Source organism: Motacilla alba, chromosome Z, assembly GCF_015832195.1.
Source record: "Motacilla alba alba isolate MOTALB_02 chromosome Z, Motacilla_alba_V1.0_pri, whole genome shotgun sequence".
In the NCBI taxonomy this organism is placed as follows: domain Eukaryota; kingdom Metazoa; phylum Chordata; class Aves; order Passeriformes; family Motacillidae; genus Motacilla; species Motacilla alba.
Genome location: NC_052046.1, coordinates 54,714,961 through 54,738,651, shown reverse-complemented (window position 1 = coordinate 54,738,651; position 23,691 = coordinate 54,714,961). Strand labels below are relative to the sequence as shown.

The window sequence follows — 23,691 nt, the reverse complement described above, 5'->3', positions numbered from 1 at the left end:
CTGAAAACCAAATGCTAGTCCCCAGTCACCCCAACTAAAAAAAAGGCACCAAAATAACTAGAAAAAGCAATCTTGGAGATTTGGATTCCCTGGAGAAATTTAACCACTGGACTTTTTGTTTCTTGACTGTTTCTTTGCTGTTTTGTTTTTGTTTCAGGCTACTATATTTGGCTTTTTTCCAAAGGAGTTTCCAATTACGGAAAGAGTTCTCTAACAAAGAGTGTTTCCAGGGCAGCAGATGTTTCACTCATTACATAATACTGAGCATGGCTAACCTTTAAAGCTTTCCACTGGGGCAGTAAGCACATTTTATGAAGTACTTTTCTTGTTCTGAGAACTATGTTGTTGTTATTATTATTGTTGTTAAATTTTCTCTTTTGAACTATTTTCTTTGCAGTCCTTGGAGTAGTTGCCATCTTCTGTTATGTGAGAGAGCACTTTGGGTACAACACTGATTAAACTGGTTTGTTAAATGAGTGTAGCTGGACTGCTTGCTGATTATCATTCTTTCTGTCTCATATCTTTTCCATTTCTGTTTTCTGTTCTTGGCAATGAAGAGCTTAATTTGCTGGTACAAAATTTGCCTTCATTGGTTCCAGCTGCTTCTCAAGACTGTGTAGGTCATTTCAGAATCTTAGTTTTGACCTCACATATCTATAAGTGCTCCAATTTTATACCATTGGACAACTTGAAATTAATGGTCAATATGAAAAATTAAGCTGTTGAATAATAATATGGTAGAAGTAGCCCAGGTGGTCTAGAGTGGTTGGGTATGTCTTAGATTTAGGGGATTTTTTTGTTTTCTTGGTATCCTTCTTTCTTTGTTTGGTTGGTTGGTTTGTTTTGTTTTTGTGGTAGTGGGGGTTTTGAGGTTTTTTTTGTTTGCTTTGGTTTTTGGTTTGTTTGTTTTTTTTTTTTTCCCCTAACTTCGAATTTTTCTAAGGTGCAAATTTTCAGACCTCTGAGTGTCCTGGATTACAGTGTCCATTGACTTAATTATATTTTCAGCCATTTTTAATTCATGAGTAGCTATTAAACTTCCTATCACCAAACCTTGCTTCTGAAAGCTTTGTTATGTTTGATACAGGCATTTATATCACGTCATTGCCCCACTATTTTGTAGGAGTGGTATCTGGTTTTGCTGGCAATCAGAAAAAAATCAGACTAAAAGCACTTCTACTTCTTAAGACAGAATGTTAAATTGTTAGTAGATTGCTTTTCTATCTAATTTTAATTATTTTAATATAAACCTGAAAAATTGTGGCTAGTTTCCTCACTTCATTTAGTAATCTTTGCATACAAGAAAACAAATGCAAAGAAATTTCAAGGTAATGGGAACAATAATATATTTTGTTTAAGGCCAAAGCGCTCTCCACGTTTTGTAAAACATGTCTGAAAAGCTGTAAGACTTCTCAGTAACAAAATTGATGCATCAAGTGGCAAACTGTATATGATTGAGAAAATGAGATATTTATTACTATGTCATTAGCACTTCTTACAATACTGAATTTGCAGAGTCAGTTTATTTCATCTCCACCTCTTCTTCCTGTACACTTTTGCATCATCTCCAAGCAAATTTGAAAGGAAGTCTGCATTGGAAGAACACAGACACCTGCTTCCCATTATATGAATGGTGTATTTTTTAGTGGCTCTCATGAAAATGTTGGTAACAAATTGCCAAAACCAGTGCAAGTTTTTAAAAACAATTGTTTTCTTTGGTCATTGTAGGAGTAACAGGTAAAGTGTGAGAAACATCCTTGCATTTCTCACCTGTGTTGTTCTAGGCTTTGATGTTTGGGTTCTAACCACGGTCATTTGATGTTAAGATTTATTTATTAAATCAATATATATCATACAGGTTTTTTCAGTATTAACTGTATTAAATATGTTTGACATACCAAAAGCTTATTGCAGAAGTGATTTGGTTCTCAAACATTCACAGTCTGCAGATCTCTGCTGCTCTGAGAATTGTTTTCTGTATGGGTGGAGGGGAAGAAACTCTGCTGTGTCATTAGATTTTTTTCCAGGCTTGGTGGCTTTGCTTCTATGGGAGTTGCTTACCTGAGGTGATTTGCTGTGATACTTAGTATCACAGTAGTGGCCTGCTTTGGAGTGCTTAGTTACATGCTTTTTAATGCCTAGTTTTTGTGTTCATATGCAGTCAGAAAACAATCTGGTACACAAACAGCAACTGCAGAGTCAACATTTTTTTCCTTTGCATATGTTCAAATTTGCAACAATTTAGCTATCTGATGCAAAAAGTTAGTCTAGATTATTTTCAGTACCAGACCTTGATACAGGTTATTTTCTGGATGAAGTTCAATTAACTCAATCCTAAGTCATCCTGTAAGAATGCTTCATTAAAATGTAATTGGCAAGTTTTTTATCTTTCACCTTGTCCTTAAGTTTATTTTTCCAGTGTTAGAGGTCTCTGTAAGATAATCACCATGTAAATTGTAATGTATTTCAGTTGTGCAATTACGATATTCCCCAATGTTTACTTGAGAACTGCTAGGAAGGAATGGTGCTGTATTTGCATATTTGCGTGTTCAGACCAAAATGCAGGTGACATCCAGCCATTCCTGTTCCACAGCTGGTTATGTTAAGACAGGCAGAAGGAGGGCAGTTAATCTCTGAAGTTATTTTTGCAATTCTGATTTTTCTAATCCTCATGTAATTTAGTCAAGTGACTGTAACTGTTACTTCATTTAATAATTTTCATGATAGTCCAATAATGCAATCTAAAAAAGAAGGTCTTTAAAAACATTTCTAATAATTTTTTTCTCATGCTATTGACTGACTGGCAAATAACTTGTGGACTAGTTTTTTTTCTATTTTAATCCTGTTCAATCCTAATAGTATGCTGGAAGTAATGTTGCCTTACTTTGTCTTTTGTTAAGGTGTGTGTATGTGTGTGTATGTATATACAGATGCACTTTATGTTCTTACACATTGTAAATATGCTTCCAAGAACTTAACTATAGATATGTCCCTGTGACTTCCCTGTGTGCTGTGAGTACCATTTTAAGTGTTTGATAGCTTCCTTGCTCCATAATTCCTCCTGAACTGACTTAACTTTGTGGGATAGTCTAGTTTATAATGTTCCTTTCTGTTGTAATATTAGGGTGTCTATTATGTAATGCATGTGCAAGGTCTGATTTCTGCTGTGAAAATGAAATGCATAAGCTGGAATTGCACACTTGTTTGAGTAGAAATGGGTTTGCTTAGAAGTGAGTGTGATATGGACAAGCACAGTGATGTGAGCAGTAGCAGGGAAAGGTATGTTGGAACAGAGAAGCAACTTGGGTGCCAGCTGCAGTATGTTCTGGTTTTTAAATGGTAATATTGGGGACTGTTTGCACTTGCTGTGCACATTTAAGCCTGTGTGGTACATGAGTGTGTTAGAACCATAACTGTATTTCGTGTCTAGGAAAAAACCCCACCAAACAAAACAGTATATAAAGTTTTGATTGCCAGGTATAGTGTATAGTTGCATTCCTTACTGCTTTTCAGAGCAAATCCAACTATCAACTTCCTGGTCTTGAAATCTAGTTAAAGAGAGACAAAAATTGAGGCAACTAGAATAAGACCAACCATGCGGATTTATTGAATACAGTTAGCATTGAGAACCACCTTCACTGTGTTCTATGTGTTGCTGTGGAATACAGCTAGGAAAGAGTTAAAAAAAAAACAAACCAAAACCCAAAAAACCAAAGGAAGCACTATTGTTGATGTATTTCACTAATGTGAAGTTGTAAAAAACCGAATTCATAATATTAATGCTAACTTCTATATCCAGTAATACAGCCCTTTAGCATTTAGAGACAAAACTTTTTGGTGTCTAAATCCTCACTGCTGATCAAACTTTCTATGTTCAGGTCTTCAGGTTCTACCTTCTCTTGCCCCAGGTGATTAAACTTAATTGTTCTGATTTAGGTTCACCTGCTTCTACAAAAATTGGTCTTTTTTGATCATCTGTCATCATCTGTTTCTTGCCACCAGCTTTGTCATGCTGTTATCTTTACCACTGTTGTGAAATGCTACATGGAGACTTTTTTAAAGAAGGCCTGTAGGTCTCAGAATGAGGGGCAACAATTTTAAACTTAAAGAAAAGGAGTTTAGATTGTAAATAAGACACAATGAGGCTGGTGAGGTGCAGCTTGTCCAGAGAATCAGGGTATCCAGAACTGTGGATGCCACATCCCTGGAGGTGTTCAAGGGCATGTTGTATGGGGCTGTGAGCAGCCTGGTCCAATGGAAGATGCTCCTGCTCATGGCAAGGGAGGTTGGGACTAGATGATGTATCAGGTCACTCTGCTCCCAACCCAAATAATTTTTTGATTCTTGTATTTCAAATGTGTGCAGAAGAAAAGAGTGACAAGCTGAAGGCTTAATGCAGCTCAGCTGTATCTCTTTTCTGGGTAAGACAGTGATTTAACTTCTTGAAACATGTATTTAAAGGCAACTACAAATTTTGTTTAAATTTTTTCCTACTTTCAGCTTGAACAGAAAGCTGATACTGTTAATCTCAAGAAGTATCTCTTTTGTTTCTTAATGTGCCTGTCTGAGGTGTATGTGCAAACTATGTAATACTTTTAATGTGTTTTAAGGCGCACTTCCAAATTCACTGATTAAAGTAAATTCTACACTGGTTGTTTTGTTATAAAATAAAGATTTAGCTGGCATAGATGAAGATTCTTTTATGCAAAGGGAAAACACATTGTTCTTCCCATTCCTTCACAAATAGTGCTATTTAATCTCAGTACAAGATAAACAATGGTCTGTGTGAATAAAGAATGAGATATCTCCCTTCTTTAGCATGCCAGGGAAAGTTTCTGTATTTTCAGAATCTGTATACACTTTTTCTCTTCTGATTAATTCATTGTAAATAATCGAGAAGACTTGGTCACAAAGCTGTATTTCCATATTGAGGAGTGAGATGCCTGTGGTAGTCATTGTGTTGTCTACAAAGTTTTGCCTAGGGCAGTGGTTGAGAAACGCAGTAATACTTCTCTCTTACTCAGATGGTAGCCAGTAAGTTTTCCAAGTCTTGCAGATGACCTCCTCATGCTCTGTCTTCTATCTATCCAGTAATGTCTTTATCTCTTAAATTAGTGTAGTAAATTCAGTATTTTCAGTGAATTTAAGTCAGTTCATTTTAAAAGTAAATGTCAGAGCAGAGTGAATGTGCATTTTTTTTTTACTTCTTTACCGCCAATAGCCAGGTATAATTCACTTGCTAAGTTAAAGAATTGTACAGAAGTCCTGAGTTAATTTTAACATCTACCTTGCTTAAAATTCTAACTGTGGAGGCTGTTGACAAGTAGATGTTTCAACCCCAGTGAATAAAATGTGGCAAAGTTATTCTTCGGTCTGGAATAAAACTCATTTCTTGTGCAGTCAGGTTACAAAAATATTTCTAGTTATGAAGGAAAGAACTCATCTTTCTAAGTTCTTCAGTCATCTGTGTATGCATGTTACAGGCTTCCACACAGCGAATACTTTGTAAGTAGTAGTTTCCACGGACATGGTAGTTTGTGAGTGATGTCAGTATGTGAAAGAAGATGCAAGTTTAATAAATTGCAATGCCATGTGTTAGTCATTAATCACTTACAGGCATTACTACCTTTTCAGGTAGTGGAGTGCTTACTGAAGTGGAAATACACAACTTGAAGGACCAACTTGATTTTTCTGAGTAAAGCTATGCTAGTTGGCCTCCTAAGCCCCGTGCTGGTTTTCTTGAGAGGACATAAGGTTAGCATTCCAGTTAGAAGTGAACTGAAAAAATACCCCTTGGTATCCACACACACTCTAGATGTAAGTTTATTTTATTGGCTTTGTGCACTGAGATAACAGCATTTGCAACACTTCTTTCCAAGAGCTGAAAGGAATAAGCAGTACTCAAGGATTTGCCTGCACATAAGCCTCAAAACCAGCTATTTCTGAATCCAGGTCTTATTCTTATTCTGGAGTGAGAATATACATGCAGTTTTCCAAGAATGCCACCTTCTTGGTAGTTGAAGGTGTTATTATTTGTATGCAAATTATCAGATTGATGTTTGTAACAAGCCCTTTCCCTTGGTTGCTTCTGTATGCAGTCTCACAAAGTTTATTATGCTTCCTTTTCTTTAGGACACCTGTCAAAAACTGCATTTAACTGTACCATTTTTTTGTAGACTTATGCTGACTTTCTAGCCTAATTTTAGAGGATAATTTGACTCTAAATACCTTTTTAGAATTTAACCGAAGTTTTAGAAACTAGTAAAGAACTGAAGCAAATTCTAATGTAGTATTTTTTTTCAAAAATTATAAAAATTACTTTTATAAAAATAGAATCCTTTTCACCAAGGCAATTTCCCTATGAAACCTCTCCTTAAGAAAGGTCAGTGACCTTTGTAAAGTTAATAGCAACTTAACTATATTTTTGCTAGAACTTTATGAAGAATTATAAAATTGCATTTTGATTGGGAGGAAGACTATTATGTTCTTGAAGCAGCCAACCTTAAGTGAACTATGGGAGAGAGCACTTTGTCATGTTTCTGGCATTTAGTACTGAAAATATGTTGTTTTCTTCAGTGCTGCATATTTTTGCTAAACAAATCTTGTCTTAGGCTAGATGTACTAAGTGCCTTAAAGTGTGGTGCGTGCTGGCAGGTTTTGTTTTCCATTTACAAAACTAGTTACTGCCCATGGGAATTCCTTTTAGAAGAACATGGGGGGGGGAATTGGGTTAAAAGTGCATCTTTTATTCTGAATACATTTTTATTTTTTTTCCCTTCCTTTATTTAAAAAATAATTTTGTTCCTAAACTGCTTACAGCAAACTTTCCTATTGTGGACTATGAATGAATTGGAAAACAAACTTCACTTAAATTGTTTTCACATAACCTGTGAGGGTCCATACTGACATTGGGGTTTTCAATTTCAAACACTGTTGCTCATGTTCTTAAAATGCAATTCCCAGTTTTTGTTTTCAGTTTATTTAGCTTAAAATAAGGTATTTTGTAGACTTCAAAAACAGATATTCCATGGGACTTGTATGTTGACTTTTTTTCCAATACGTCCTGCATTGTCATTGTCCAACCTGAAGATAAGCAGTTTTTAATTTTAGAATTGTTTTTGTATTTTGGTTTTTTCCTGCAAGGAAACACACTGTTGTGTGTTACAGTAGAAATCCAAATATTTTCTAAATGTTGAGATTTTCTCTTAGTCTTGTGAGGTATAGAGCTGTGCCCATAGAAAATGGATGGAGGACAGTAGCTTTTGATGTTCTTCTTGGAAAAAGTTGCTTTGATAAAACTTAGAATAGATGGGCTCTTAGAAGTATGTTTGTTCCCCTGTCTATTGAGAGGAGCAGTGTTCATACTTGTTCTTGTGTGAGTCATCACAAAAATAATGGAAAATAATAGTGGATTCATTTAGTTCCCCACAAATCCTGTGGGATTTTTTTCCTGCAGTTCATAAGTCAGAGTATTCTTGGACTTGGTGAATTCTGTTGTTTCTGTTTGTATTGGTGGCTGTCTGCTAATTCTTTCTCTATTTATGTTTCTAAAACAGTTGCATTAGTGAAGATCACTATGGCTTAATTAAGAGCTATTACTTTCAGGTCTCTTTTGAGTGATTCTGTTTCTTTAACTCTTTTTGAAACTGGAGAACAGATTCCTGAAGAGCTAACTTGTAGTGCTTATTTGAAACCTTACTTATCCTTGTAGAAAAGGAACTGTTTTGAGAGACTCGGAACATTTTGAAAAACTCACTAAATGTTGTGCTGACATACAAAGCTTTTGTGCCAAGTATCTCAGCTGAATTGTCTGGTGACTCTGACTTTTGCCTGCCACATATTACAGAGTTTCTATGAGGTAAAACATAGCCATGGCTAAGAGAAAAGTGTAGTGTACACAAGGAGATAAAAGCGTATGCTCTTTAGCAACTAATTTCTACAGTTTTATTGATCCCCACTGATGAAAATCTAGCAATGGATTCTAATTTGCATTCTAACTTTCCAAATCTTAGTATTTATTTTTTCAAGATGCTTTTAAATTTTCCTCCCTCTGTTTTCCCAGGAAAACTAAGTTCTCTCTTTAGAGCATATTTGAGGATAACAGTGCAGTTCCAGGACCTGAGCTCTGATTAAAAATATAAACTCCTGTGAGGTTTTTGAGGTATGCTGTTATTGTTACTGTTTGGTTTTTTTTCTGCTCTGTGTGCTTAAAGTAAATGTAGGCCATGATTTTAGTGTTGCATCCAGAGAATATGATACTGAGCTGTGTGAACATGACCCAGTTAATAAAAGGCTGAAACCTTTAAAAAAGGTTTTGGGTTTAAAAAAACCAAAAACAAACGATAGAATGCCAACCATTTTGCTGTTTTTATCAACTTTTTCTAGTAATTTGATTTCAATTCAAATGGAATTTTACAGATTGCAAGATATTCTAGCTTAGGACTTTCTTTTAAGAGGAGCAGAGAGTGGATGGCTTATTTCTTTATTTCTTTATTTTTATGATTCTGCAAACAATTCCAAGCATCTGAGAAGCAGATGAACCAGATGAAGCAAACTGAACCATTTTAGACATCACAGTTTTATGTTTAATCCAGTGTAAGTCAGTGCTGCTGCTGAAAGGGTCATACTGCTACTGCTTTTGTGCTGACACAGGCAATTGCTGAAAAACTGCTCTGGTTAAACACTAAGTCTCTGCCAGGTTAGTATTCAGTCAGAGCAATTTCTTGTTCCAGTTCATTATGTGGTTGCACAAGCTATAGTTCCGGACAGAAGCGAAGGTGGAAACAACAGTGGCAGTGTGAGAAGGGACCTTTTAACTGAAGACCAGTTTATAGAGATGAAGTTGAAGTCACTCCCTCTGCATTTCTTGCTGACTTGCTTAGCTGTAAGGCACTTTATTGCTGATTTCATGCCTTTTATGACAGTAAAAGTAAACTGAGGCAAGTTTTGTAGCTAAAGGTGATAGGAGCTTCACAGGTAGCTATAGCTCAGGTGATTTCCTTGTTCTTCAGGAGATGTATGCACTTGAAGAACAAGGAAATGAGGACCTGACAAATTGAATAAACCTTTTATTGTTCCTGTTGATACGGCATCCATATGTTTTAGGCATAAATCCAGTCACACAAATATCTGTCCCTTGGCCTTCTCCTTTGAAAGGGAGACAAACTCTTCTCTGTCTCTGTATGGATTGCCCTACAAAACTGTTAGCCAAAGTGTTTAGAGAACATTGTAATGTCAGTGTGAAAAGTATTATAGAAAAATATTTTAAAGGGTGCAGGTGCATATCCTTTCAGATTTGAAGAGATTTGAAAAGTTGTTATTTCAGTGTAAGAAAATAAAAACTGTAGTCAGAATATAGAGGTACAACAAATTTACATCAAGTTATTTCCCTTGCCCCCCCTACTTTCATCTCATGCTACAGTAGCTTGCAATATAGCATTGAGCACAAGTTGCATAATCTTATGCTAAAATTTCTTAGTTAACATGCAAGATGGATAACTGATTTTTGCCTCAGATGAGTATTTAGTACATTTATTATCAAAAGTCTTAGAAGTCTTCTGTGCTGTGAAGATCGAAAATAACTTTTGAATATAATGTTAGGAAGAAAGAGCAGGATAAGAACAGGAGCATAAATCAGGTTTCAGGGAACAATATTTCATTGCCTTTGCCAAACCACCTTTCTTTCAGCAGAGGCCGGTGTTTTTGCAGTTACCAGACTTGGGCATTCTGAAAACAAGAAACTTCTCAATATTGGTTCACTAATTATTTTGGTGGTAATACCCATGAACCACTGCTCCTTGGTAGGTGGACCTTGGCAGCTATGGCAGTCCTGTTTTCAGAGATGGGAACCAGACTTCCATTATTCATTAGTTTTATATATGGGATTCCAAGAAATCCTGTGGAAACAAGGAGATCTAGAAGAGTGTCATACTTAGCTTCCTGAAGAGGTACAACAGTATTCAGGCTCATTGCTTGACTGCTACTGTTTAAATATGTCTTACTCATCTTGTGAAAGTAAAAGATTTAATGGGATTTGGGTTCTTGAGGTTGTACTTGAGGTAGTTGAGCATAGGCTGTCAGCTAGGTTTGTTCCTAATAGAAACTTATGTTTCACTGCTTTAACTTCATATGCTTAGCGAACATCAGTGGTGTTGAGAGAACAGCTCTTTCCAGATATGGAATGTGCAGCTGAGCAGTGATGTGTACTGCCTGATCAGCTGATGAAATGTGGATTTGGATGTGTGATTTTTGTAAATGACTTCCAGATGTTACAGTTGCCAGCTGAGTGTCTATGTTACAAAACAAAATGGATGAATTATGCAGAAGGTAAAGTGGTGAGCCTGTACTCTCTCTGTCAAAAGTTGTTCTCACTCTGTCAAAAAAAATAAGGACAAAGTGATTCTGTGATCATAATTGCTCACAAACAATGGCAGAAAAATATGGATGCTGTTTAGCCAGGGATACCTACATCAGCATATAGCCCATGAAGAGCTTGGACAGTCTAAAAGGTAACACAAAGGAGTTTTCTGTGTAGCTGCTGTGTTAAGAGCTTTGAGTTATCCTATATCTCACTTGAACTTCCTTGTCCTAAAGCATTAATATTGTGGTGCTAGAACTGAAATCAGATTACTTGCAATCTCTTTCAGTATCTTTTTTGTGCAGCAGAAGTCAAAGTTTGTTTTTCAGTTTCCATGGAATTTTCATGAACTCTGTATATAACTCAGTATTTGCAGTATTCCTATTTGCAAAATTTTTTTTCAAATGTTCTAAATCCTCATAGTTGCTGAACGAAGTGTTTGAGTTTGAAACCAGAATGTTTGATTTCTCTCTTTCTTTTACCCAGGAGGTATTGACGTAAACATGATAGAAGACAAAGGTCCACGAGTGGCTGACTATTTCGTAGTGGCGGGGCTCACTGATACAGACAACGCAACCCTCCTGGACCAGGAAATCAGCCGACATGAAACAAAGTCAACTGGTCCCAAGGCTCCAATTACTGACATTGCTGTGATAATTAAATCAGCTGGTGAAACTGTCCCAGAGGGATATACCTGTGTTGAGGCCACCCCTACAGCCCTCCAAGCCAACTTAAACTATGGAAGTCTAAAGAGTCCTGAACTTTTTCTATGCTACAAGAGAGGCCGGGACAAACCACCACTTACTGACATCGGGTGAGGTTTACATTGCAGTTCAGTTCTTCCTTCAATAATGATAAAATCTTACTCTTCATGGATGATGAAGTGCTGATGAAGTTTTCTCACAGATGTGAGAAAACTTCTTAAAAACTCCTGTTTGAGTATGTATTGCTTACTTTGTGTTTCTGTACCAAATACATTGAATATAGTGTCAGTCTTCTAGTGAATTTGTCTTTTTAAAATTGATGGTTATGTTTTAGTTTAAAGTATGGGAGAGAGAGATGAAGCTGATAAAATATGAGAAATAAGGTCCTCTGCTGCAGTTTTATGAAAGATGATTGAGTAACACAGAAATAATTTATAGAAAATATGTAGTCTAAATCCAGGAACATTAACATGCTTAATCTGGAAGTTACAACTTCAGAAGTCAAAAATTATCACTTTGGAATTCACTTTAATGCTTATGGTGAAAGATACAACTTAAAAATGTATAAGGACATTGTAGGCCTACTAGGGATATAATGAGAAAGAAAATAGAGCCTGGTTGTGGGGTGCTGTTACAATTATGGCAAAATGAAGAATGTGTATCTTTCTCCCTACTTAGGTATTAAATAAATAGTAGGCAGTAAAAATTATGCATCTATATATATGCTATAATACATTTAGTTATTTTCATTTATAAGCTTAAATGCTTTGGCTTGAAGCCTACATGCCCTGTTTTTGACCTACAATTTACATGCTTGCTGACAAACAGTGCCCAGTCAGGGGGAGACTGATAATGAAATCTGAATGATGAAAGCAGCTTCATGACAAGACAGTTCACTCCTAAGAATTATAGCTAAAGTTGTATAATTAGGCTGGTACATTGTAACTTGAGTTCATCTTGATCATCTAACCTGCATTCCAGTAGGTGATTTTTAACCTAATCTTTTCCCATGTGTATGACTGGCGGTGCAAGAAGAGACACTACAGTGTGAAGTTACATTTTGTCTGATTTTTTTAAACTTCACTAAGTTCTTACAGAAGGAAGAATTTCTACAGGGAGTGTTTCCTCGAAGGAAGTAATGAAAAATCGGTCTTCAGCATGTGCCTTTAAGGAAGCATATGTGTATCTGGTGTCTCCCATGACCTTAGGAGCTTGAATGCTTGGGGAGATTTTGTAAATAAAGTAGGCAAGTAGTTGGCTAAGATGATGGCATTTGGCAAATAGTATTTATTCAGTATTTTGTTGTAGACAGATCTAGTTAGGGTGTCACACCTAACACATCATGGCAGTCTTTTCTCTCTGAGCAACGATGCATATTCTCCCCCTGCTGTTCCTCCTGCTTTGCAACTATGTGCAAGAGATGGGTAGAGCAATCTTTTTTTATTGGGTTTTTTTTCCTGTGAATTCCATTGTGTTCAGATAAAAGCAGAGTTCAGGCAAGAGACACATGTACAGTCTGAAGGCTAATTTATGCTGTTTTCTATTAGTTTAATAAGAAGAACCAGTGTGAAACAATATTTTACCTTTGAGCCAGTCTGACATGCAGTGAACTCATTGTGTACAGGATGAGTACCTCCCTTGAAAGAATGAAATGTGTACTCTTACATTAGTGTATGTATAAAATTGAGTTATGTCATAGTCGGAGCATTCAAGGGATTCTTGATGAATGTTTTTGTCTGTCTGTGTATTTCTTTCAGTGTTATTTTTAGGGAAAGTAGTTAAACAAATGCTGTTTGGTGAAGAGAGAGATAGGGATATACTCTACTGTTTGTCTGCCACTGTCCTTGTGTTTGGTATTTCTGTGCCCTCCATCCTCATTCCTTTCTATTTGTCCACTGCTTGTTGAATCAAAGTGTCTGTAAGTTGCTGGAGTAAATTCCTGCTGCAATTACTTACTTGCACGTAGTTAGGCCATGTGCCATGCCTTTGGATGTTACATTTCCCAGAATTAATCACATCAATTAGTTGGAAAAAATATTAGTTGGAAAAATAAAGGTTCATTCCTAGGATAAAAGATCTCTAAGATCTTCCTAAATGTAGCTGTAAAATTTAGTATCTTAAGCCTTTATGTCTATGAAATAATTAATATATTAAATATTCATATATTTCATGTATGAATAATATGAAATTACTGTCATTCTGTTGTTTTCTTCACCAGTTGTTTTGCTGATGTTCCAGAAAAAGACAACTGAGATTTGAGATCTGTTTTGGTTTAGGTGGAGTGACACTTTCAAACAAAATCTCACTTCTATGTTTTACACTTCAGTTAGGAACCTGTTAGCACTCCAGCATATGTTTCTTACTTGGAAGAAAAACCGGACAGAAAAATGTTTTTCTTAAAGTACAAGTGGTTTTGCAATTCATAACACTTAGTGTAGAAAAGAAAGAATATCAGACTTCTTGTCTGAAGCAGAGCTTCTTGTAATACCAAGTAATGCAAAAATTAGGTAATTTGCATTATCTAAGTAAAGAAGTTCTGATTTTTAAGTTTCTTTTAAAGGTGGTTTTTTTCTTAAAGTGGTATTGGAGGCTTTCATTTGCTTAGGGTTTCTGTGCTAAGGACCCTTGTGATTCTATATGCCTGATTTCTGAAAATGTCTGCAGACATATCAACTGAACAAATTGATGATGATGATCCTCTTCATTAGAGATGTATTTCAGAAAAGAAAATTAACCCAAATTTCAGGAAGGGTAATAGAAACTGGAGGATGTTCTTAGCAGCCAGCATCTTCAATTGTTTCTTAATCCCACCACTGTACCACTGCAGCTGGGTGTTTAGAACAGTGTAGGGTAATAATGATGAAACTAGTAACTTCTTTGTTCAGGAATAATACTAGAGATGGCAGTAGAAATAAAAGTCTTTTAAATAAAAAAGTCTATCAGTCTTTTCCCTTCTCTTGATCCACCACTTTTCTGACCTTACAATATTTATGTAAGTTCCTTTATAATTCAATACCCGAAAAATGCGAGAGGAAGAGGAGTTATAAAGGTGTATTTTGTCTAAGAACTGTAAGAGATGGGATTGTGTTTAGACCAAGAGAAGGAGTCAAACTGGACAGCAGTCTTAGACAAATGCAATTCACAGAAGTCTGACTGTTTTGAAATGGTTTTCCAGAAGCAAAGGTTTCAATGGTTTACGGTTTTTAACTTAACAGCCACAAGGTTGTTTTTCTTCTTTCTAAACTCTAATGCCTGTTGCATTGAAGTACTCTTTTAAATCAGTAAAACTGGGTGTGAGAGAACTTCCACGTACAATGCCAAACAATCTTAAAATGAAATGATAAGATTCTTTTGGTCTTGCTTGCAAAGGACTAAACATCTAGAGGAAACTGGTTTACATTTTGCTTGAAGTGAAACTGTATTGACATTGATAGAATAATGTAGCAAATAATGTGTGCTTAGGATTGAGACTAAACTATAAATGTAAAAGGGCAGGAAACAAGTCTAACCGTGATCAGTAAAAATTAATCAAAGGCAGACACTTGGAAGTTGAAACAAGTAGAAGTAAACTTACCCTGTCAGGGAGGACATTGTATACACAGGGTATCATGTGCACTGTTTCATGCATCACTTCTGAATGTTTTCTCTAAATCATTAAAACCGTTGTTTAATTTGAGTGATTAATGGGTGGTGGCTTTCTTCTGTTTGCTTGCAGATACAGCATCATACTGTAAGTTGAGAACTATGCATGAGGTTAGGAAATGGTGTGGGTTTATTACTACTTCTCTAGTGTGCATGTAGGGGTGGGTGTTGCTTTCATTTTCTTTTTTCTTTTGGTGAGAGGTGACCCTACAGATAAAGTCTTGAACAGTTAAAGTATTTTTCTTACAATACTTGTAAACATATTAAATTGATCTGCTGGAACAGTCTGATTAATGCTGTGCTCCTTCTCATAAGCTGACAGCTGACAAATGTTTCTGGAATAAGTTTATAATTTTTATTTTATTTAAATACATAAAACTGAACTGAACCTTTTGTTGGAGACTGCTCTGTTAGTATTTTCTTCTGATTGATGTAGACAGTGATGGGAAGAATTCGTGTAAACTCCTTATGCACAACGGATGTGGCCTGAGAGCTGACGCCATTGCAGTTGTTTAGGTTCTATTTTGTTTGAGCTTCTATAACTTTATGGTGGAGGTAACCCAATAAAAAGAGCAAAATAAGTGTTCTTCTGGAATGTTACTTAGCTTAGAAGTACTTCAGGTATGTGTACTTTTTCTATAAATATCTTGAACCAGTAGGTAGTATATTTACACTGATGTTGGAACTTGGAATTGCTGATACTGGGCTGGTTCTGAGAGTACACATTGTTTAAAATGTATGAAGTCTGGTGGTCAGAGTCTTTACAACTGAAACCATTGTTGAATATTGTTGTCCTCCATGAACTAGTTGAATAAATTGGCAGCCTGGTAGCTTCATCAATATAGTCCCAAATCATGTGATTTCTTTGCTTTTTAAAAGTATTCTATGACTGTAATTTATTTCTGTCATCAATACTATGACAAGATGTGGTTTTTGTTAAATCATAATGAATCATAAAAAACATTTGCATAATCCAATTTAATGATGAAAATAGTCATTAAGTAATTTTGGAAGTTTAATAATTTTTTTTAAAGTTCTCAGGATAGTTGGATATGAAAAAAGACTCTTATTTTAGCTTAGACACATGACTTTTTGCAGTTTTCAAATACGTACTTATTACTAGTCTGTCAATCATTTAACCAAAGGTATTTGGGTACAGTAAATCTGTATTGCCTGGTTATTTCTTATTTTAATGTTGTGAGGGACTATGAGTGAGAAGCTGGAGATCACAAAGTACACAGGTTTAATGTGTTACCTTTATCCTATGTCTTGTTCAGATAATAACAGATTTGAAGGTGACATGTACTCTGTACATACTGCGGAGAACCAAGCAAATGGAGCCATTGCTTATTTGGGTGTGGAATGGGAGATAAAGCTTTCCCTGTAATAGTATCTGTGCATTAGAAATGTTCAGGTGTATGTTTTGACTTCCACATTTTTTCTCACAGTGACTTTGTTAGGGAAAGAAACGTTATAGCTTATTTAGCTGCTGTGAAGCTCTTAAGAATCTTTCATTTTTTTTGCTAAAAATATGATTATCTAAGTTAGTAATCTTGCAAAAAGAAAAAAAAGTCATGCACCACATGAATGTTGCTGTACAGCCATGTTTAAGATATACAAGATCATCTGCTTTCTAGGTGTACAGTCAGTTGTACTTACTATTTCTTCCTTTACTGTGGAACGAAGTATTAGTTTGTCTTCCTGACTCATTGTCTTAAGCATTGTTATTCAAACTGTGAGTGTCAATTATTACTGGGCTTGGATTGTTCTTTTCTTAAAAAATCATCTGGGAAGCAGACTTCTGTCCTCTGCTGTGCTTTTCCAAATATATTTATTTTTTAAAAAACCAAATAAACAAACAAAAAAACCCCAAAACTCAAAAAATACTTACCAAAAAACCCAGAAAAAACCCAAGTTTTAAAAGATTTAGCAGTAATTTTAGTGATTAAATTATCCACTGTGATGTGTGCAAGCTATTTAAAGTGGAATTTGTATTTATTTTTCATTGATTTGTATTTTTTTTTACTGATAGTGCAGCATTCCAACTAGTTCTGTAACTAAATCCTTTTCAAAGAAGCTTGATTTTATTTTTCTGTAACTCTGGTTTGTTCCCACAGAGAGTTCTGTATAGTTTTAAATATTTCTGAGCAGTTTCTTCAACCTCAGGTGCTGTGTGATGAAAGAGAATATAGGAGATTCATGTTAAAATGTTGCAATGATGACATAGGTTGCTAATGGAGGGACAGTTTCTCCAAATTCACATAAGTAACTTTGTATCTATTGGAATGCACATGATAGTGTTTCCTTCCTGTGTGCAGAGTTCTCTACGAGGGGAAGGAACGCATAATTTCGGGCTGTGAGGTGATTCAAGCTACTCCGTATGGTCGTTGCGCTAACGTTAACAACAGCTCGGCTTCTTCGCAACGCATCTTCATCACCTACCGTAGGGCCCCGCCAGTGCGACCCCAGAACTCACTGGCAGTGACAGATATCTGTGTTATTGTTACCAGCAAAGGGGAAACCCCTCCTCATACATTCTGTAAAGTGGATAAGAATTTGAATTGCGGTATGGTGAGTATCTGTAAGCTTGAGTTTCTTTTTATTTCTTTTTTCTTTTTTAACCCAACACATATATTTAAAGGAGGAGCTCCTTAAACTCTTCTTAGCACTATTGTAATTGTGTTCTATCACTACTTCAGAATTCCTTCATTCTTTATACCATGTGTGAGATGTCAGTTTTGTAGGTTTTGTTGCTTTGATTTCCTTTCGTGTTGAAAATGACTGTTTCGTACTGATTACTTGCTACTTCAGTTTGCATATTCATGTCTAGGTGCTATTTAGGAGTAGTGCAATGAAGTTTTAATTTATGTTTTTTAACTATCTCTCCCACACCATTTGAGGGTGCTGACACTTGGGATGAAGCAGAAATGCTTTTTTCTTAGTTATTCATTAACGCCTGTGTTACTAATGCATTGTAAGGATGATAATTGCTGCTTAGAGATTCTCAGTGTGCCTTGCTTTAATTTGTTCTCTTTTATTTAGTCTATTTTGCATTTAGTTTACTTGCAGTGGAATAAGTGAGGTTTTTTGAATAGTAGAGTATAAGTAGCCAATAACCAGTTTACAGAAGTAAAATAAAAGCTTCAAATTATGAGTTATGGTGATTAGAACTTCCTGTTACAAGGTCCACATTAGAGTCTACTTTTAAATAACCATGGAAACTTGAAGGTGGAAATTAATCTGCTTCACTTTTGCCTGTTCTTTTGTTGAAATAGCTCAGAGAGTAGTGTGGTTGAGTGTGGTGTGGCTATTTTATGTAAATCCTGTAATCTTTAAAAAATGAGAGAAGGGTGAATTCTCATTTTTGTCATTTACATGCACTCAGCAGCCAGCTGGTTATTTTATTCTGTAATGTTTTTTACTAAAATACCTGATTTGTTTGTAAAGGGAGTATATTCAAATGCTTGATTTCTGTTGCTTGTCATTTTTGATGGTTCTGAGATGAAAGTTCTGTATTTCAGTGGGGTTCCAGTGTATACCTTTGTTACAAGAAGTCTGTGCCAGCTTCCAACTCTTTAGCATATAAAGCAGGTAAGTAATTTTAGCAGCTGTCTTAAAATGTTAACAAAAGGATTCTAATGTCTTGTTAAAATAAAATAATAATTTAAAAATTTAAGTGCTGACTGTCAGAATACTGGCCCTGGAGGATGTCAGCTGAAATCAGCTTCTATAATGCCTTCTTTGCTCAACTTATTTTTTCCCAGGGAAAAAAAGGGAATGACATTTCTCTTTATTATTTTAGTTATCATGACAGGCTTGCTAACTGAGGAGCTTTAGCAAACTTTTGTCTTTGCAAACATTACACATGTAAGAAAAGACTTCATACTTTTTCTTTTGGTGATAATGGAGAAGGAGTAATTAAAATCCTGTTCAGGTTTATTTGTATTTCATTCTATGCCTAAACATTTTCTGTTTAATTTGAAAGTTTAATGTGTTTCTTGCCTTCAATTCTGCAACTATTTTCTTGTTCCTTATTTGAAGAGAGTGAAAAATATTCTGAACAATAAATGACAGGTCTGGCTTTTAAAAACTTTTAATGCATTGCTACAGATTATTTTTTGTTTCTGAAGAAGCCCAGAAAAACTTTCAGAAGCATTTCTGCTGAGCAGTGAGTGCACCAAATTCCTTTAAAAGGAGTAAATTATCAATTAGAACTTGAAAGAATAGATAATGAAATTGGTGTTCCAGAGAACAAGCAAGATGAGCGGCAATAGTAAACTCATGGTTGTGTTGCTATATTTTGTGGAAAATATACTGCTTGCAATATTTAGGGCCTACAGAGCAAATGTGCTTACTTTTCTTTTTCCTGTTTTTGAGGCTTACTTTTCAGATATCCTCAAGAGAACTATGAGTCATTTCCACTGTCAGACTCCGTACCTCTCTTCTGCCTTCCTATGGGAGCTACTATTGAGTGCTGGGACCCTCAAACCAAATATCCACTACCAGTGTTCTCAACATTTGTACTGACCTGCTCTTCAGCAGAAAAGGTATGGCTCCACACCATGGTTTTGCTTTTATTTCAGATGCTATTATGGAGCTAGGTAGGGATTGTTTCTTCTGTGTTTGAGAAATACATTGTCCAGTACTTCCCTTAAAAAGATATATTTCTTAAGCCTTCGTGTAAGATGAAACTGAACCATATCAGGAAGCAGCTGGAAGAATATGTGCTGTTTACTCCTATGTAGGTTGAACCATACACTTAAAACCAAAGCTCACAGCACATGGCTTTCCCTGTTCTTTCATGTAATGGGAATGGAAGGGTAGTCTATATATTAAAGAGAATTTAACACATGTGTTAGTGATGTAGCAAATTGTTACAATTTTTACTTGGTTACCTTAAAAGACACTTCTATGTGACTTTATATAACAGGGAATGTGACTTTCTGTAATAGTGCTCTGTACATATCTCTGCACATGAGTTGAAAACTAGTTACCAGAAAGCACGAAGGCAGGGAGAACAAAAATGTACGCTGAGAGGTAGGATGTGAAAGACACTAATTTGCATGAAGGAGTAGTTTCAAAACATCTGAATTCTGTCTTCTAACATGCACATTTGTCTGTTGAATCTGTATAAGGCCATCAGCACACAAAGGCATCAAAAATGTGTTGTATGACTTAGGTTACAGGCAGGAAGGTAGCAGAGGTACTCCTGATGAAGCAAGGGAGCCTTTGCTCAGTCTTTGGTCTCTCAGCTGTTGTTTCAGCTTGCCAATTGTAAATGTGTGTGAACTGTATGAGGGAGTAAGTGATTGTAATGTGTAATTGGCTCTCTGTATCAATGTGTGATTTATTAGCTCTCTAATAAATAGCAGTTTGGCTCTGTTGGTGATAACAGCTCAACTTCCACTCTGACTCCCCTAACAAAAAAAATTACATACTTCTCCATTTCCAAACAGAAAAAACCCACATTGCTTCAAAATATTAATACTTCTTTTGCAAGGAGGAATGTAGTAGCTGCTACGGTTTTTCTTTCCTTATTAGTTTTTGCTAAGCTTGCTGGAATAACTCAGTTATGAAATACAGACAAATAGGGAAGGAATATTAGAAAATATCTTTGTAAATAGATACAATGAGGGAAGTCAAAGCTAGAATATTTTTATTGTTTAGTTTGGGGAATAGGGGAATTTACTGAACAGAAACATTTCATGAGGGTTTGGGTTTGAGATTTTGGGGAAGTTTTTGACCCAGATGGTTAATGGATAAGGTTTTGTCTCAAAATGAAGGTTTGGTTCCTTCCCTTTCGAGTGAGTATGAGTACTTTGTTGAGGAAGGTGCAATGAAAATGAAGAAGAGAGTTCAAAGCATTGTGTTTATAAGGTTGCTTTGTGCATGTTACACAAATAAAGTAATTTCATCAAGTGCCAGCAGAAGCACTGTAGTGTGTGCAAACTCCAAAGACTTAAAGATGCATCAAAGGTTCTAGCCCATATTCCCATTGAATACTGGGCCTGCTTAGCTGTTTTTCTTCATCTTGTAGGTTTACGGTGCTGCTATCCAGTTTTATGAGCCTTATCCCCGGGAGCTGCTAACAGAAAAACAGCAATCACAGCTGGGTCTTCTGACAACTGTAGAGAGAAAAGTGATTACTTCCAAGTCCATCAATTCAAACAAATGCATCTGTCTTCTCTCACACTGGCCTTTCTTTGAAGCATTTCGAAAATTTCTTATGTTCATCTACAAACTCTCTGTCTCTGGGCCTCATCCTCTTCCCATTGAAAAGTATGTAAAACATTTTCGAAGTTGCTGTGGGAGTGTATTTATAAGCTCAAGAAATCATGTGCTTTGTGCATGTCACAGTTGCTTAGTTGCTATAGTTGATCCACCATCATGTTTGCACTGTTTAGCTTGTGTTGTACTAAAAGAAATTATTGCTGCTTCTATTTAATAGCACTGGCTCTTGCAGTGCCAGCAAAGCTAACTGGATTTTAGTCTGGGTGTTTTTTAGAATATGTCAAGCCTGTTTACCTGCCTTTTCGCTACATCAAGTCCAGAACAGGCTGTGCTGTGATACATGCTACATTTCCAGTCCTGTGTTTTAGCTTAGTAAATGTAAGCTCAGTAATGCTGTACATCAATGGTGAATATCTATGTTTGTTTCCAAGCAGTGCAGCTAATTCGTGTCTATGAATATGTGTGCAAACTCTGCAGAGGATGCTTGTCATGGTCCTGAAATTTTGCTGGAAAATGATGTTACCCTCAAAACTATTAAGAAATCCAGCAAAATACTTTCTCTTAGCAGAATCTCTTTAGAAACTGGAGAACATGGTTCCCAGGAGGCTGCCTGGGATTTATCTTTTGCTTACATATGTGAAGCTGCCAGTATTAATTTTCAGGTATGCAATTGAGTGAATGAAGCTTCTTCATTTTGGCTTGCATAAACAAGCTCTAAGACTTTTCAAAACAGTAAAGAAATCTTAAAAGTCTTTCTAAAAAATGCTACCATATTAATTCTAAAATGTGGTTAACATTGTTTTCAGCCCTTCATTATACCCTGGTGCTGTTTTTCTAATATCTTGTCTTCTTTGCAGGCATATATCCCATTTTATGCACAATATACCTTTCCCTTCACCACAAAGGCCAAGGATTCTTGTGCAGGTAAGCAAAAATTTTCATTCATTTTAAGCTGCAGCAACAGCAAACTCTCTCTTCCCTTTGGTTTCTTTCTTTATTTTTTTTACTTGGGTCTGAATGCACATCTCCTGGAAGGGAGAGGGGAAGAGGTGGATGGGTTGCCCTTCTCGCTCACTGATACAATCCTGGGACAACTTAGCAAAGGAAACAAACTCTTTCATACTTCAGATGGTGTAGGTGGCAGAAGTGTCCTACTTACACTTTTGAAATATCTGCCATGTATTATGCTTTCATTTTATAGGCACCATTTGCATTACCTCAGTGGTATGGTTGTTTTCTGTCTCCCCTCATTTGTCCACCCACTGCTGTGGGCCAGAGCTTAGTTCCCTGGTGCACTGTCTGCTGTGCTTCTCTGTTTTATCACCTAGCAGCAGTTACATGCTCAACACTGAGTCACAGATGATTTCCTGTAATTCTCAGAATTGTTTCGGTGACTAATACGAGCTCTGTTCACTTAGTGAACCCTTGTCCCAAAGTCACTGTGTCTGTATGCCAGGCAGTTTATGACACTATGGATATGTATTTATATTGGAATGTTATACTGTATTAACTTTGGGGTTGTTCTTGTCAATCATCTATTATTTTATGTGTTTCAGCTTTCTGCCCATGATGCATTAATATTGTCACAGCCAGTTTCTACACCATTGCCATTAAGGTATCATTATTAATGCATTAAATGTATGCTACTTGAAAAAATCAAAGGCAAGCAGGAGTCAGTCATAGAAGAAAGTCAAATATTAGTGCAATATCATGAGGTATTATAAACAGGAAGCTCAATATGCATTTATAATGTTACACAGTCTTGTCTTGACATACACGTGCCCCTTGTGATAGTGCAATATCACTAATTATGCTGAAATAAGGATGAATTGCCAGGTCATTGTAGGAACTCTAAAGGAATAATAAGGCATTTGTGAGGAGAAAAAATACCCATATTTAAAGATCTTGTATTTTCAGAACCAGCAAAATTTAATAGCATAGGGACTGCTATCTTGCTTTTTTCTCCTGTTGGGATCCAAGAGAGACAATAACATAAAGCAGTTAGGTAAAATCCATGAATACACAAGTGTGCAAACATTTCGGGAATTCAAGGGTATATTTCCAAATTAGTATTTGTGCTTGAAGGTTGATGCAGTCTCTGTGGATGCTTCCTGCATCTTCTGGGTTAGACCTCCCTATGATTGTGACATGTGGTTTTATTTCAACACATCTTTGGTTTCAAGTTAAAAAGCAAAATCTTCTCCCTTTTTATTATCTCCACCCAAAACATTATCGTATAATACTCTTTATGCAGAATCCCATCTTTAATCACAGTTGTTACACAAGCAATTGGGTAAAAAATTGCAGCCTGGCACTAAATTGCAAAACAACATGTAAGAACTTTTTTAAGGACAGATTTTACACCCTTGTACTCATAGATGTCATTACAATTCCTAAATGCATACAGTCTCAACAAATTGAGTGGAGGCGAAACCGCAGAAACTAAAAGCATGTCGCCATCAGAATGATGGATTAATTTTGACTCACACAGGAATTTGATGCTGTGATTCTAAGATCAAATTGATACTCCAGTTCATGATTCTTGTGTGAGGTAACTCATCATATGAAGCTGCTGGTGTTATTTTTGTTTGAATTAGTAATTAGCTTTGCTTTATTGGTATGAAGACAAGATGCCAGTGCATCTCTGAGAGAGAGAGCTGAAAACAACATGAATTTAGGCAGTATAGTGTATGTTTCTTTAGCAATAGAATTTAAATTTATGTTTCTTTGGGGTAGTACAAGCCTTAAAATGATGTG

At 36.0% G+C, this 23,691-nt stretch overlaps 1 protein-coding gene across 2 annotated transcripts in view; it reads left to right on the top strand.

The window, feature by feature from the left end:
• Window positions 1-23,691, top strand: part of DENND4C (DENN domain containing 4C) — a 71,224-nt gene that overhangs the window by 8,775 nt on the left and 38,758 nt on the right. For both annotated transcript variants that reach the window (XM_038123920.1, XM_038123919.1), the window contains exons 2-8: window positions 10,844-11,171; window positions 17,022-17,274; window positions 18,225-18,294; window positions 19,081-19,250; window positions 20,741-20,982; window positions 21,792-21,858; window positions 22,491-22,549. In XM_038123920.1, the coding sequence (XP_037979848.1) occupies window positions 10,861-11,171; window positions 17,022-17,274; window positions 18,225-18,294; window positions 19,081-19,250; window positions 20,741-20,982; window positions 21,792-21,858; window positions 22,491-22,549 (1,172 nt within the window). In that variant the 5' untranslated portion in view covers window positions 10,844-10,860. The remainder of the gene's footprint in view (window positions 1-10,843; window positions 11,172-17,021; window positions 17,275-18,224; window positions 18,295-19,080; window positions 19,251-20,740; window positions 20,983-21,791; window positions 21,859-22,490; window positions 22,550-23,691) is intronic.